Consider the following 16385-nt stretch of genomic DNA (forward strand, 5'->3'; position numbering starts at 1 on the left):
GTGACTCTTGATCTCAGGGTTGTAAGTTTGAGCCCCATGTTGGGTGTAGAGATTACTTAAAAAAAAAAAAAAAAAAACTGACTTAAAAAGAAACAAAAAGCTTGAGTAGTCTTGTTACTGTTAAATGTAGATCTGGTTAGAAAGATTTCCCCAAGGGACGCCTGGGTGGCTCAGTTGGTTAAGCATCTGCCTTCGGCTCAGGTCATGATCTCAGGGTCCTGGGATTTTTTTTTTTTTAAAGTAATAATATGACTAAGATAGATTTTTGCTAGGAAGTTAAGGAAATATTTTAAAATCCACAAGTATATCATTTTTTTTTAAGATTATTTATTTATTTATTTATTTGAGAGAGAGAGAGCATGAGAGGGGGGAGGGTCAGAGGGAGAAGCAGACTCCCTGCCAAGCAGGGAGCCCAACGTGGGACTCGATCCCGGGACTCCAGGATCCTGACCTGAGCTGAAGGCAGTCGCTTAATCAACTGAGCCACCCAGGCGCCCGCCACAAGTATATCATTTTAATAATGAAAGAAAATATCTGGGGGTGGGGGGCGCCTGGTTGGCTCAGTCTGTTAAGCATCCAACTCTTGATCTCAGCTCAGGGCTTGATCTCACGGTCGTGAGTTCAAGCCCCACATTGGGCTCCATGCTGAGCATCAAGCCTACTTTACGAAAAAAAAAACAGGTGCACAAAAAGCATTTGACAAGATTTAACCCCAGTTCATTAAGGAATTGCCTCAGGAAATTTGTCTGAAGGAATTTCCAACTGAGTATTTAAAAAAGAAAAAAACACGTTGGGAAAACTGGACAGCTACATGTAAAAGAATGAAACTGGACCACTTTCTTACACCATACACAAAAATAAACTCAAATGGATTAAGGACCCAAATGTGAAATCTGAAACCATAAAAATCCTAAAAGAGAGCACCACAGGCAGTACAGCAGCATTATTCTAATCTGTCTCCTCAAGCAAGGGAAACAAAAGCAAAAATAAACTATTGGGACTTCATCAAAATAAAAAGCTTCTGTACAGTAAAGGAGACAACAAAACTAAAAGACAACCTACTGAATGGGAGAAGATATTTGCTAATGATATACTTGGTAAGGGTTAGTTTCCAAAATACATAAACAACCTAACACACAAAAAATATAATCCAATTTAAAAATGGGCAGAAGGCATGAACAGACATTTCTTCAAAGAAGACATACTACAGATGGCCAACAGACCTATGAAAAGATACTCAGCAGTACTCTCAGCATCAGAGAAATGCAAATGAAAACTATAATGAGATATCACCTCACATCTGTCAGAATGGCTAAAACCAAAAACATAAGAAACAACAAGTATTGGCAAGGATGTGGAGAAAAAGGAACTGTCATGCGCTGTTGGTGGGAATGCAAACTGGTGCAGCCACTGTGGAAAACAGTATGCTCAGAAAATTAAAAATAGAACTTCCATATGATCCAGTAATTGCAGTACTGGGTATTTACCCAAAGAATATGAAAACACTAATTTGAATGGATGGGTGCACCTTATGTTCATTGCAGCATTATTTACAATAGCCAAATTATGGAAGCAGTGCAAGTGTCCATTTATAGATGGATGGATAAAGAAGATACGGTATATATACAGTGGAATATAACTCAGCCATAAAAAAGAATGAAATCTTGCCATTTGCGACAACACGGAGCTAGAGAGTATAATGCTAAGCAAAATAAGGCAGAGAAGGACAAATACCATATTATTCACTCAAATGTGAATGTAAAAAACAAATGAACAAATTAAAAAGACAACCTGAAAAAAACAGACTTGAAACCAGATCTGGCTAAATCAGATGTAAGAAACAGGTGACAGAATTCTAAGGTGATTGAGTGCTATGTTGAGAATGTCTTGTAAGGAGTTCAAAAGGGCCATTTGTTTTTCTTTTCCATTTTCATCTCTAAGATAATATTTTTAGAGCTAAAATTGTTCAGTTACTTACCTGAAGGTAATGCTCCTTTTGAAGTGGTTCTTTTAGGCTTAAAGAAATGTGATGGTTTCTTTCTCTTTAAAACATGTAAGAATACATGAGATACTAAGATTTATTTCTTTTATATAAATATTTCCTTCTTTGATCAAAGCAGTTGCTTGTAAACCAGGAGCTTTGCCATTGTTTCAGGCAGAAAGTAACATCAGGTGTAGTGCCATTGTAGTATTCTGTCAAACTATTTTTTAAATTATGTCCTGCACTTATGCCATATAAAAAAGTATTTGTTGCTTAGCTTTTGCCTTTCAGGACAGTTTGAGTAGAATTTATTCTTTTTGTTAGAGCATACCAAATTCTCATAAAGTAAGAAGCAACAAATTTTTATGCTACTGTTTAATTTTTGCTTTTTTTTTTTTTTTTTTAGAATTCAAGGACTTAACCTGAACACAATATATTTTTCTTACTGAAACATCATAGACTGTGATAGGGCTTATAGCAGTAGAAATAGAAAAGAGGGATAACCTAGAGAGACGTCATGATTCAAGAGAGAAAGCCTCTGGCTCTCTTTCATCCTCCTGGCTCTTGGTCCAAAGGCAGTATTTGTTGTATTCTGAAGCCAAATGTAAAACAATATTCATCTATTTTAAATTATCAGTAACTCCCTTCAAAGTCTAAAGACTGTATTAGGATAGACTTTTGAAAAATCTTATAATTATTTTAGAAAAATTTATTTTTCATTAGAAAATTACTTTTTTACACTTAGTTATTCTGCTGTTCTCTACTAGTATATGTTACAAATATGATTCTGAAAATTGGAATACATCGTGTTTAATTCTTGTATAACTCAGAATTTTTGTTTACGATTGTTGTTCCCCTTAGAGATAAATACCTTTCTGCTTAAATCTGTATAAATTTTTGGCAAGATTGATAAAGTGGTTAGAACAAGAGAGCTGCACTTTAGCTAGTATTGGTGACTGTTGTTTAGGAAGCCGTACCACTGGAGCACCCTTTCAGTGCCATGAAACAAGAACAGCAGAGGAAATGGATTGAAGATTTGAACAGGCAAATAGAAGATGATCGGCAAAGAAAAATAGAGGAAAAAATTACATCTTCAAAGGTAACATGTGGATGATACAAAGGGAAGAAATAATTTGAGTCTTTAATCATAAACCTAAAAGTATCCTAGAACTATTTGACAGGACTACAGTATTCAAATTATTACACATTTGCTCTTGCAAACCTTTTATGGAATGCATTAGTAAGTGCTTTTGCATAGTTTCTTAAAACTAGCTTTTTAGGAATTTCCTAATTCTTTGAATTTCTTATATTCTTCATGTTATCTAAGTATATATGGAATCAGTAAAGAATATAACTTAATTTTTATGATGCTTATTCTGCTCTATGGTGACTTTTAAAAATGGTGTTTGATTATCGTTTTAGGACTTTATACATGAGAACAATTAGAAAAATTCTTAGTAATTCTTATTTATCATGATTAGGGTGAGGAACATGACAGATGGGCAATGCATTTTGATTCATTAAAGAACTATCCTGCTTCTCAGTCTCAACTGTCCTCTCGGTCAACACACAACCAACCAGAGTACTTCTGTGTCTCTCCGGACACTCAGGAACTGGCTGATATCAGCAGTGTTTATACACCTACGACTGGAAGTCAGGTTGAACCTTCAGAGGAGGAGCATATAGCAAAACCTGTTAGAGATAAGGCCATGGCAAACAGTCAGAAAACAAAGTAAGTTTTTTTTTCAGTATTTATTAATGTTTAAGAAAGTCTGTGTGCTTTATTAAAAGGACTGTTGTTATATTTATAATATGTGTTAATTTCAGGTTTGGTATTTTTCTTTAAAGTAGAGATGACTAGTGGATATATCTGAAACAAAAATGATTTAGCATCTTGTTAGGTTTAACCTTTTGGGAGTTTTGAATAGCTATCTTTTGGGGGTTTTGAATAGCTAAAGTGTTTATCTTGCCAGCTTTCTCCGTTCTATGACTGCTCTCTTGGATCCAGCTCAGATTGAAGAACGTGACAGGCGACGACAAAAACAGTTAGAACATCAGGTATTGCATTGTAAAATACGCTGCTTTGCCTTCTTAAGTAATAGTCATGGCCAGTGGATACCTAAATAAATGGAAATTAAAATTCCAATATAAATGTACAGCACAGGCCCTGTCCAGTCCTGTGATGAATCTAATTCTTACTCCAGCTGGCATTAATATTAAAATTATACTGATGCTGAGAACCAGACAGTATTACATAGTACAGCCAGCCACCTGCCTTCCAGAAGAGAAGGTCTTTAATATATAAGCTGTATATATGAAATGGCACTAAATCTTAAGTTAGTACTGGTTATTTTTTTCATTTGTTTTTAGTTCTCCTGAATTTTGTTTAGGATGAGAATTAGTTCTTTTAAGGGAACTATATAGGGCATTGAAGTAGAATTCTGATTGAGAAATCTAGCAGATAATATAAGAAAGGAGACTAAGATTAAAATTCTCTCCTAATTTTAGTCTAACACTAAAGGGACTTAAAATTCTAAATAATTCTTTAAAACCTCGGATACAGGGGTGCCTGGGTGGCTCAGTCGTTAAGCGTCTGCCTTTGGCTCAGGTCACGGTCCCAGGGTCCTGGGATCGAGCCCCGCATCGGGCTCCCTGCTCCACGGGAAGCCTGCTTCTCCCTCTCCCACTCCCCCTGCTTGTGTTCCCTCTCTTGCTGTCAAATAAATAAATAAAATCTTAAAAAAAAAAAATCCTCTGATACATGAAGAATTCGGTTTAATTAATATTATTAGTCTTAATCAGTAAGTGAATTACAGAACGTCTGCTACTTACCAGGCACTATGCTAAGTGCTGAGATTTTTTCTTCAGTTGTTTTTGGATTACTTCTTCTAACAGCCCTCCTGGTTGAAGAAAAAGCATATAGAATTTGAAAGGCGAGAGATGGGACAAATACATTGGAAATTTGACATTTTAACTTTACTTATATATGTAATACTATATTATATATTATCTGAGACTGAAACTTATTTTAGAAATACAAATGCTTCAAATGGATTTTTTAAATTTGTGACAGTGCTTTTTGTGATACATGATTTATGACTAGAAAGCCATCACTGCTCAGGTAGAAGAGAAACGCAGGAAGAAGCAGCTGGAAGAACAGCAAAGAAAGAAGGAAGAACAAGAAGAGGAGCGTCGCTTAGCACGGGAACGAGAAGAGATGCAGAAACAGTATGAAGAGGACATACTTAAGCAAAAACAAAAGGAAGTAAGTATATATTAAAAATTTTTTTATTGAAATATAGTTAACACGTGTTACATTAGTTTCAGGTGTACAACAGCATAGTGAGTCAAGAGTCCTTTATGTTATGCTGTGTTCACAAGCATACCATACACACTATTATAGTAACCATTGACTGTATTCCCTGTGCTGTAGCTTTCATCCGCATGACTTGTTCATTTCCTAACTGAAAGCCTATACCTCCCACTCCTCTTCCCTCATTTACTAACCCCCTTTTCCCCGCTACCAGTTTGTGGGTCTGTTTTTGTGTGTGTTGGGGGTTTTTTGTTTTGCTTTTCATTTTATCTTTTTAGATTCCACATGTAAGTGACTTTGTATGGTATTTGTCTTTCCCGTCTGACTTATTTCATTTAGCATCATACCCTCTAGGTCCATCCATGTTATTGCAAATGGCAAGATCTCCTTCTTTTTTATGGCTGAGTAATACTCTGCTTTCTGTATATACCACATCTTCTTTATCCATTTATCTACTGATGGACGCTTGGGTTCCTTCCATATCTTGGATATTATAAATAATGCTGCAGTAAACATAGGGGTGCATATATCTTGTTTCCTTTGGGTAAATACTCTATAGTGGAATTACTGGATCATGTGGTAGTTCTACTTTTAATTTTTTGAGGAAGGTCCATATTGTTTTCCACAGAAGGTTATACCGATTTCCCTTCCCACCAGCAGTGCACGAGGGTTCCCTTTTCTCTACATCCTGACCAGCACTTGTTGTTTCTTGTCTTTTTGATATTAAGTAGGGGGAGATGATATAATTATGATTTTAATTTGCATTTCCCTGATGATTAGTGATGTTGAGCATCTTTTCACATGTCTGTTAGCCATCTGTATGCTTTGGAAAAACGTTTGTTTGGGTCCTCTGCCCTTTTTTAAAAATCAAATTATTTGTTGCGGGGGGGCCACCAGGGTGGCTCAGTCGGTTAAGTGTCCAACTCCTGATTTCAGCTTAGGTCATACTCACTGGGTCATGTCTAGCCCAGTGTGGAGCCTGCTTAAGATCCCCCCCCCCCCCCCCCCCCACTTCTCCGGCCCCTCTCCCCATTCATGTGCTCAGGCTCTCTCTCTTAAAAAAAAAAAAAAAAAAATCAAATTAGTACAGAGTTGTACTAGTTCTTTGTATATTTTGGATAGTAACTCCTTTTCACATATATTGTTTGCAGATATCTTCTCCCATTCAGTGATTTGTCACTTTGTTTTGTGGATGGTTTCTTTTGTTGTGCAGAAGCTTTTTTTTTTAAATAATCCCAGCAGTTTATTTTTGCTTTTATTTCCCTTGCCTGAGGAGACAGATCTAGAAAAATGTTGATAAGGCCAATGTCCAAGAGGTTACTGCCTATGTTTTCTTTAAGGAGTTTTATGGTTTTAGGTCTCACAGTTTAGATCCATTTGAGTTTATTTTTGTGTATGCTGGAAGAAAGTGGTCCAGTTTCATTCTTGTGCATGTAACTGTCCAGTTTTCCCAGCACATTTTTTTTTTTTTTTAAAGATTTTATTTATTTATTTGACAGAGACACAATGAAAGAGGGAACACAAGCAGGGGGAGTGGGAGAGGGAGAAGCAGGCTTCCCGCAGAGCAGGGAACCCAATGCGGGGCTCGATCCCAGGACCCTGGGATCATGACCTGAGCTGAAGGCAGACGCTTAACGACTGAGCCACCCAGGCACCCCTTTCCAGCACTTTTTGTTGAAGAGATGTCTTTTTCCCACTGCATATTCTTGCCTTCTTTGTTGTAGATTAGTTGACCTTATAAGCATGGTTTTATTCCTGGGCTCTCTGTCTTCTTCTATTGATCTGTTTTGTGTCATTACTATAGTATTTTGAGTACTAGCTTTATAGCATGTATGGCTTGAAATCTGAGATTGTGATACCTTCAGCTTTGTTCTGCTTCTTCAAAATTGCTTTGGCTATTTGGAGTCCTTTGTGGTTCCATACAGATTTAAGATTATTTGTTCTAATTCTGTGGAAAATACTATTGGTATTTTGATAGGGATTGCATTGAATCTGTGGATTGCTTTGAATAGAATGGACATTTTAAGTGTTAATTCTTCCAATCCATGAACATTGGTAGTATTTATATTATAAATAGCATTATAGAGTAAAAATGGATTTTTTTTTTTTTTAAGATTTTGTTTATTTATTTGACAGAGAAGAGTTAGCGAGAGCAGGAACACAAGCAGGGGGAGTGGGAGAGGGAGAAGCAGGCTTCCCATGGAGCAGGAGCCCAATGCGGGGCTCGATCCCAGGACCCTGGGATCATGACCTGAACCGAAGGCAAATGCTTAATGGCTGAGCCACCCAGGCGCCCCCAAAATGGATGTATTTTTAAAGGAAAAATAATCAGAAATTGAACATTTGCATGTATTTTGAAATTTTGAAGTTATATCCCAAAACATTGAAGTTTTGCATTATAAAGGTTCTGAATGTAAGGGAGAAGCTAGAGAAGGTTTAATTATTTCAAGTGATCGGTTCACAAATGCTACATTGCTTGGGTTTCTTTCTCTGCTAAGAAAGGCCAGTACAGCGCAAAACAGAAGTTATCCATGTGCTTCATTTTGAAATGTTTTCTAAGCAATGATTATTAATAAATATTCTAGATGTGTTAAGAGAAATGATTGACCTTTCTGTTTGTATCCAGTAGTGAACAGGAGCATATATTTGCAGTGATTGGCTGGGATTGATGATACATTTTATTACTGTGTTAGAGTTTTCCTGTGTGCTAAATAAGAGCCTTTTTAAATAAGGCTAGGAGAACATCTCTGTTAAGTGGTGCACACAGCATAGGTATGTTTGTGCCAAGTGCCATGTTTGAGCTAACCTGACATGAGCAAATCCTACAATGACATGTGATTGCCAAGGATTTGTGAGGTTGAGAGTAGAGCTAGAGCATAGAGCATTTCCCCTGGCCCTGGGAGATGGAGCCCAGAGCCTACATTTTCTTGATTTTTCCCATTTTCAGCCTTTACTCCACACTTAGCTGATGAAGCGGCAGATGGTCTGGGTTCTAATTTCATTATGTTGAATAGGTTGAGCCAACTACTGCTATGAAATAACTATATAAGTGAAAAAAATCAAAGTATCATTTTTTTGAATTGCAAGAAATGGCCATAAACCTTGTGTTTTACCTCTTAATAATCTATTTTTAATCTTAATGGAATTCTGATGGAATTGACCACTGGTTTTAGAAAGTTTGAAAACTTTAGTAACTTCAGTGGGTAAAAGAGTTCTTATATTTGTGATCTAATAGAGCTGTAGAATATAATACTAAAATGTAAGTTCCAGAAGGGAGAAACTTTGCCCTGTTGACTGTTCTCCCAGTATCTTGAATAGTGCCTGGCACATAGTAGGAGCTTATCTGCTCAGAATAGTCAAGTCTGTACGTGTTTGATAATTGTATTTAATAATTTTGTGCACTTCAATATTAACAGGAAATCATGACTCTCAAGACAAATGAGCTATTCCAGACAATGCAGAGAGCACAGGAGCTAGCACAGAGGCTGAAACAAGAACAGAGGATCCGAGAATTGGCTCAAAAGGGACATGACACTTCTGGATTGATTAAAAATCTTGGCGGTAAGCATTTCACTAGAATTTTACTTATAATATCTTTTGAAGAGATTTTAAATAACTGCCTATTTTTAATACCTTTAACACACCTATTGACTAAATATTGTTTAAGGAATTTCAGATCTTGAACTAAGGTAACTTTATAATGCTTATTTTATTTGGGAAATTGCCTTAAGAGTAGAACTAAATAATGTTACACTTTCCAGTAATCTTTTATGATGTAGGAAAGATGTTAGGGTTCGAAGCCGACAGCCAAGGAAGAATTCTTGAGCTGTCTTTGGTGCAAAAAGGTGGTTTTATGAAAGCATGGAGACAGGACCCCTGGGCAGAAAGAGCTGCACTAGGGTCATGAGGATTGGCCCATTATATACTTTCAAGTTGTGAGGGGTTAGGGATAGTGTAAGTTTCTAAGGAATTTGGAAGCAAGGTTTCCAGGACCTTGAGGGGGCTAGCTATTGTTCGGAAAAGGTCATTTATTATTGTCTAATAAAACCTTAGTCATGAGACCCTTCAGATATATATCAGTGGGTCTTATGATTGGGGGATGATTGCCAGCCTATATTTGGGGCGGGCGAGTAGAGATAAAGGAAGTTTCCAGAGGAATTTTTTTATGTTAAAGTAGACTTACAGGATCATGGGGGTCGGGCTAAGATTGCCTTTTGCCCTTAGCAAAGTGTCAGCATCCAGGCATTTGAGTTCCTAGAGGAATGTCACTGCCTATTTCAAGGACTTGTCAATGGGCTGTGAGTAGTAAGGAAATTTAATAATTTTTCTTCTGCCTTTGTTTCCCACATCATTTTACATAAATTTTCTTAATGTTTTGCTCACAGTAGGTAAAATGTATACTTTTTTTACCCAGTTTTTCTGGAGAAATCTATGAAGTGATCTCCCTATATTCAATAAGGGATAAAAATGCAGATCACTTTTTGTAAGAAAATTTAGGATAGCCCTTTTACATTTTTATTGCAGTGTTCACACTTACTAATTGCACTACAAATCTTGTGTGTATTTAGTTGCTGCTACACATACTTTCTGTTAATCTTCCTGAACTGTCATTATGTTGGATAATATAGTTCTCTTGCCAGTTGATAAAAGTGGAATATAATGCATCTACTAACAACATTTCAAATTTAGGACATGGCTTGGATGATGTCAGTGGTAAAAAGAATACATATATCAGTTCTACAACCTCTCCCAAAAAGGATACTGCTGTACAAACAGGTATTTGTTTAAAAGTTGTGATTTGGTTTAAAATTTACTTAAAATTAATGTCACAGTTAGAATTAAGCTCAGTTTAGAATTGAGCTGTTTAAAAATGAAAAGAAATTCACCAAAGTTTTCAATAAGGATTAGAAAATAAAGGGATTTCTTGATTTTTAATTTCTCTGTAACAGCTTTATTGAGGTTTAATTCACATAGCATAAAGTTGTTAACCCTTTTAAAGGTTACAATGAAGTGTTTTGGGTTTTTTTTCCTTCAAGTTTTTATTTAAATTCTAGTTAACATATATGGTGAAATTGTTTCAGATGTAGAATTTAGTGATTCATCACTTACATATAATACCCAGTGCACATCACAAGTGCCCTCCTAAATACCCATCACCCATTTAGCCCATTCCCCCACTCACCTCCCTCTATAACCCCGCAGTGTGTTCCTTTTTTTTTTTTTTTCCTTATTTATTTGAGAGGGGGAGAACGAGAGAGAGAGCAGAAGCAGAAGGGAGGAGCAGAGGGAGAGGGAGAAGCAGACTCCCTGCTGAGTAGGGAGCCTGACGTCAGGCTTGATCCCAGGACCCTGAGATCATGACCTGAGCTGAAGGTAGACGTTTAACCGACTGAGCCACCCAGGTGCCTCAATACCTTCTAGTTCTGTCCACATCATTGCAAATGGCAAGATTTCATTCTTTTTGATGGCTGAGTAATATACCATCTTCTTTATCCATTCATCAGTTGATGGACATTTGGGCTCATTCCTTATTTTGGCTATTGTTGATAATACTGCTATAAGCATTGGGGTGCATGTACCCCTTTGAATCAGTAGTTTTGTGTCCTTTGGGTAAATACCTAGTAGTGCAGTTGCTTGGTCATAGGGTAGTTCTATTTTTAACTATTTGAGGGAACCCCCCCGCCAACAGTTTTCCATAGTGGCTGCATCAGTTTGTATTCTCATCAACAGTGTAAGAGGGTTCCCCTTTCTCCACATATTTGCCAACATCTGTTGTTTGCTGTGCTATTAATTTTAGCCATTTGGACAGGTTTGAGGTGGTATCTCATTATGGTTTTGATTTGTGTTTTCTTGATAATGAGTGAAGTTGAGCATCTTTTCATGTGCCTATTAGGCATCTGTATGTCTTCTTTGGAAAAACGTCTGTTTGTGTCTTCTGCCCATTTCTTTTCTTTTTTTTTTTTTTAAGATTTTAAAATTTATTCGACAGAGAGAGCACAAGCAGGGGGAACGGCAGGGAGAGGGAAAGGGAGAAGCAGGTTCCCTGCTGAGCAGGGAGCCTGACGCAGGGCTCGATCCCACGACCCCGGGATCATGACTTGAGCTGAAGGCAAACACTTAAGCTACTGAGCCACCCAGGCACCCCTTCTGCCCATTTCTTAACTGGATTATTCATTTTTTGGGTGTTGAGTTTGATAAGTTCTTTACAGATTTTGGATACTAACCCTTTTTCAGAGACATCATTTGCAAATATCTTCTCCTGTTCTGTAGGTTTTCTTTTAGTTTTGTTGATTATTTTCTTCACTGTGCAGAAGTTTTTTATCTTAATGAAGTCCCAGTAGTTCGTTTCTGTTGCTTTTGTTTCCCTTCCCTCTAGAGACGTGTCTAATAAGTTGTTATGGCTGATGTCAAAGAGGTTGCTGCCTGTGTTCTCCTCTAGGATTTTGATGGATTCCTGTCTCACATTTAGGTCTTTCATCCATTTTAAGTCTATTTTTGTGAATGGTGTATGAAAGTGGTCTAGTTTCATTCTTCTGCATGTTGCTGTCCAGTTTTCCCAACACCATTTGTTGAAGAGACTGTGTTTTTCCCACTGGATATTTTTTCCTGCTTTGTCGAAGATTAGTTGACCATAGATTTGAGGGTCTGTTTCTGGGCTCTTTATTTTGTTCCATTGATCTATGTGTCTGTTTTTGTGACAGTACCATACTGTCTTGATGATTACAGCACTGTAATAGAGCTTGAAGTCTGGAATTGTGATGCCACCAGCTTTGGTTTTCTTTTTCAAGATTGCTTTGGGTATTTGGGGTCTTCTCTGGTTCCATACAAATTTTAGGATTATTTGTTCCAGCTCTGTGAAAAAAGTTGATGGTATTTTGATAGAGATGGCCTTGAATATGTAGATTGCTCTAGGTAGCATGTATTTGTTCTTCCAGTCCACAAGCATGGAATGTTTTCCATTTGTGTCTTCCTCAATTTCTTTCATGAGTGTTCTATAGTTTTCTGAGTACAGATCCTTTACCTCTTTGGTTAGGTTTATTCGTAGGTATCTTACAGTTTTTGGTGCAATTGTAAATGGGATTGACTCCCTAATTTCTCTTTCTTCTGCCTCATTGTTAGGATATAGAAATACAACTGATTTCTGTGCATTGATTTTATATCCTGCCACTTTGCTGAATTCCTGTATGAGTTCTAGCAATTTTGGGGTGGAGTCTTTTGGGTTTTCTACATAGAGTATCATGTTATCTGCGAAGAGTGAAAGTTTGACTTCTTCTTTGCGGATTTGGATGCCTTTTATTTCTTTTTGGTGTCTGATTGCCGAGGCTAGGACTTCTCGTACTATGTTGAACAACAGTGGTGATAGTGGACATCCCTGCCGTGTTCCTGACCTTAGGGGGGAAAGCTCTCAGTTTTTCCCCATTGAGAATGATACTTGCTGTGGGTTTTTCATAGATGGCTTTTATGATAATGAGGTATGTTCCCTCTATCCCTACACTGTGAAGAGTTTTAATCAAGAAAGGATGCTATACTTTGTCAAATGCTTTTTCTGCATCAATTGAGAGGATCATATGGTTCTTACCCTTTTTTTTTTTTAATGTGGTGTATCATGTTGATTCATTTGTGAATCATCCCTACAGCCCAGGAATAAATCCCACTTGATCGTGGTGAATAATTCTTTTAATGTACTGTTGTATTTGATTTGCTAGTATCTTGTTGAGAATTTTTACATCCATGTTCATCAGGTATATTGGCCTATAATTCTCCTTTTTGGTGGGGTCTTTGGTTTTGGAATCAAGGTAATGCTGGCCTCATAGAATGAGTTTGGAAGTTTTCCTTTCATTTCTCTTTTTTTTGGAACTGTTTGAGAAGAATATGTATTAACTTTTCTTTAAATGTCTGGTAGAATTCCCCTGGGAAGCCATCTGGCCCTGGTCTTTTGTATTTGGGAGATTTTTAGATTACTGATTCAGTTTCTTTGCTGGCTATGGGTCTGTTCAAATTTTTTTCTTCCTGTTTCAGTTTTGGCAGTTTGTATGTTTCTAAGAATTTATCCATTTCTTCCAGATGCTTATTTTGTTGGCATATGATTTTTCATAATAGTCTCTTATAATTGTTTGTATTTCTGTGGTGTTGGTTGTGATCTCTCTTCTTTCGTTGGTTTTATTTATTTGGGTCCTCTCTCGTTTCGTTTTGATAAGTCTGGCTAGGGCTTTATCAGTTTTATTCTTTCAAAGAAACAGATTTTAGTTTCATTGATCTGTTCTAGTTTTTTTTATTTCTGCTCTAATCTTTATTATTTCCTTTTTTCTGCTGGCTTTAGGCTTTATTTGCTATTCCTTTTCTAGCTCCTTTAGGTGTAAGGTTAGTTTGTATATTTGAGATTTTTCTTGCTTCTTGAGGTAGGCTTGTATTGCAGTATACTTTCCTCTTAGGACCACCTTTGCTGCATCCCAGAGGTTTTAAACTGTCATGTTTTCATTTGCTTCCATGCATTTTTTAAAATTTCTTCTTTAATTTCCTGGTTAAACTCTTCTTTCTTTAGTAGGATGTTCTTTAACCTCCATGTATTTGTGGTCTTTCCAAATTTTTTCTTGTGGTTGACTTCAGGTTTCACAGCATTGTGGTCTGAAAATATGCATAGTATGATCTTAGTCTTTTTGTACTTGTTGAAGGCCTGGTTTATGACCCAGTACATGATCTATTCTGGAGAATGTTCCATGTGCACTAGAAAAGAATGTGTATTCTGCTTTAGGATGAAATGTTCTGAATGTCTGTTAAGTCCCTCTGGTCCAGTGTGTCATTCAAAGCCATTGTTTCCTTTTGATTTTCTGCTTAGATGATCTGTCCATTGCTGTAAGTGGGGTATTAAAGTCTCCTATTGTTATTAATGAGTTTCCTTATGTTTGTTATTGATTGATTTATTTGGGTGCTCCCAAGTTGGCATAAATATTTACAATTGTTAGATCTTACTGTTGGATAGACCCCTTGTTTATGAGATAATGCCCTTCACCTCTTGTTATAATTTTTGGTTTAAAATCTAGTTTGATATAAATATGGCTACTCTGGCTTTCTTTTGACTTCAGTTAACATGATTGTTCTTCATCACCTTACTTTCAATCTGCAGGTATCTTTAGGTCTGAAATGAGTCTCTTGTCCCCCTGCTTGTGCTTGCTCTCTTGCTGTCAAATAAATAAATAAAATCTTTAAAAAAAATAAATTAGTCTCTTGTAAGCAGCATATAGATGGGTCTTTTTTTTTTTTTATCCATTCTGATGCCTTGTATCTTTTGATCGGGGCATTTAGTCCACTTTCAGAGTAATTATTTATAGATAAGAATGCAGTGCCATTGTATTGCCTGTAAAGTCGCTGTTTCTGGAGATTTTCTCTGTTTCTTTCTAGACTTTGTTGCTTTTGGTCTTTCCCACTTAAAGGGTCCCCTTTAATATTTTTTGCGGGGTAGTAGTTTAGTCGTCATGAACTCCTTTAGTTTTTGTTTGTTTGGGAAGCTCTTTATCTCCTTCTATTCCAAATGACAGCCTTGATGGTTAAAGTATTCTTGACTACATATTTTTCCCCATCAGCACCTTGAATATATCATGCCACTCTCTCCTGCCGGGTTTCTTTGGAGAGATCTACTGCTAACCTGATTTGTCTTCCCTTGTAGGGATTTCTTTTCCCTTGCTGCTTTCAGGATTCTTTCCTTATCTCTATATTTTGCAGATTTTACTGCAATATGTCTTGGTGTTGACTGGCTTTTGTTGAGTTTGATGGGAGTTCTCTGTGCTTCCCAGGTTTGGATGCCTGTTTCCTTCCCCAGATTATGGAAGTTTTCATCTATAATGTGCTCAAATAAACGTTCTAATGCAGTGTTTTTTTAAAGAGTACAATTAGAGTTGTGCAACCATCCCCACAATGAATTTTAGAACATTTTTATCACCCCAAAAAGAACCCCCATGTTCATCAGCAGTCATTCTCCATTTTCTCCCTCATCTCCAGTCATATGTAACCACTAATCTGCTCTCTGTTACTCTAGATTTGCCTATTCTAGACATTTCATATAATCGGAATCATACCATATGTGGTATTTTGTGCCTGGATTCTTTCACTTAGCGTAATGTTTTAAGGCTCATCACGTAGCATGTAGCAGTACATCATTCTTCTTCATCACTGAATAATACTCCATTTTATGCATATACCCCAGTTTGTTTATTTCTTCATCAGTTGGTGGACATTTGGGTTAATTCTGTTTTTTGGCTATTAAAGATATGCTGTGAACACTCATGCAGAACTTGTGTAGATGTATATTTTCAGTTCTCTTGGGAGAGAAGAGTAGCATTGCTGAGTCATATATAACTGTATGTTTAGCATTTGAGGAATTCTAAAACTTTTCCAAACTGTATCATTTTACATTTCCATCAGCAGTGTATGCAGTTTCTCTGCATATTCACCTACACTTACTATTCTCATGGTTACGAAGTGGTATGTCATTGTGGTTTTGATTTACATTTCCCCAGTGACCAGTGATGTTGAACATCTTTTCATGTGTTCATTTTATTTATTTGTTTATTTTTTAAAGATTTTATTTATTTGAGAGAGAGCGAGCAAGTGCACAAGCAGGGGGAAGGGGGAGCAGGAGAGGGAGAGGCAGGGTCCCCACCGAGCAGGGAGCCTGGATCATGACCTGAGCCAAAGGTAGACAGTTAACCGACTAAGCCTCCCAGGCGCCCTCATGTGTTCATTTAAAATTTTTTAAAATGTGATAAGGTAATACCCATGTTGGGCATTATTATTATAGGTCTCCATGCTTACTGTGAATCCTTTCAACCCTTTACGTATCTTTCTGGGAATTTTTTTTTTTTTTTAAAGCTTCCAGGAAATCCCTTTAACTTTTCACTTTTTTAACTCCAGGGATAATTGACATATAACATTAGTTCCAGGTGTATAACGTAATGATTCTATATTTGTGTATGTTGCAAAATGGTCACAGTAAGTCTAGTTAACATTCATCACCATTAGTTACAAAAGTTTTTGTGATGAGAACTTTTAAGATTTACTCTTTTAAATTTGGAATTATTATTAACTATAGTCACT

At 36.8% G+C, this 16385-nt stretch overlaps 1 protein-coding gene across 9 annotated transcripts in view; it reads left to right on the forward strand.

The window, feature by feature from the left end:
• CCDC66 (coiled-coil domain containing 66) overlaps positions 1-16385 on the forward strand; it is a 78603-nt gene that overhangs the window by 26221 nt on the left and 35997 nt on the right. For 8 of the 9 annotated variants that reach the window (XR_004300379.1, XM_032411529.1, XM_032411530.1 and 5 more), the window contains 6 exons: positions 2949-3080; positions 3463-3713; positions 3955-4039; positions 5085-5246; positions 8711-8855; positions 9984-10070. Coding sequence is in view for 8 of the 9 variants with exons in the window: in XM_032411529.1 (XP_032267420.1) it covers positions 2949-3080; positions 3463-3713; positions 3955-4039; positions 5085-5246; positions 8711-8855; positions 9984-10070 (862 nt within the window). In the remaining variant the exon portion in view is untranslated. The remainder of the gene's footprint in view (positions 1-2948; positions 3081-3462; positions 3714-3954; positions 4040-5084; positions 5247-8710; positions 8856-9983; positions 10071-16385) is intronic. The other variant, XM_032411531.1, reaches the window with a different exon arrangement.

The sequence above is a fragment of the Phoca vitulina genome, unplaced genomic scaffold, assembly GCF_004348235.1.
Source record: "Phoca vitulina isolate PV1807 unplaced genomic scaffold, GSC_HSeal_1.0 scaffold13, whole genome shotgun sequence".
Lineage (NCBI taxonomy): Eukaryota > Metazoa > Chordata > Mammalia > Carnivora > Phocidae > Phoca > Phoca vitulina.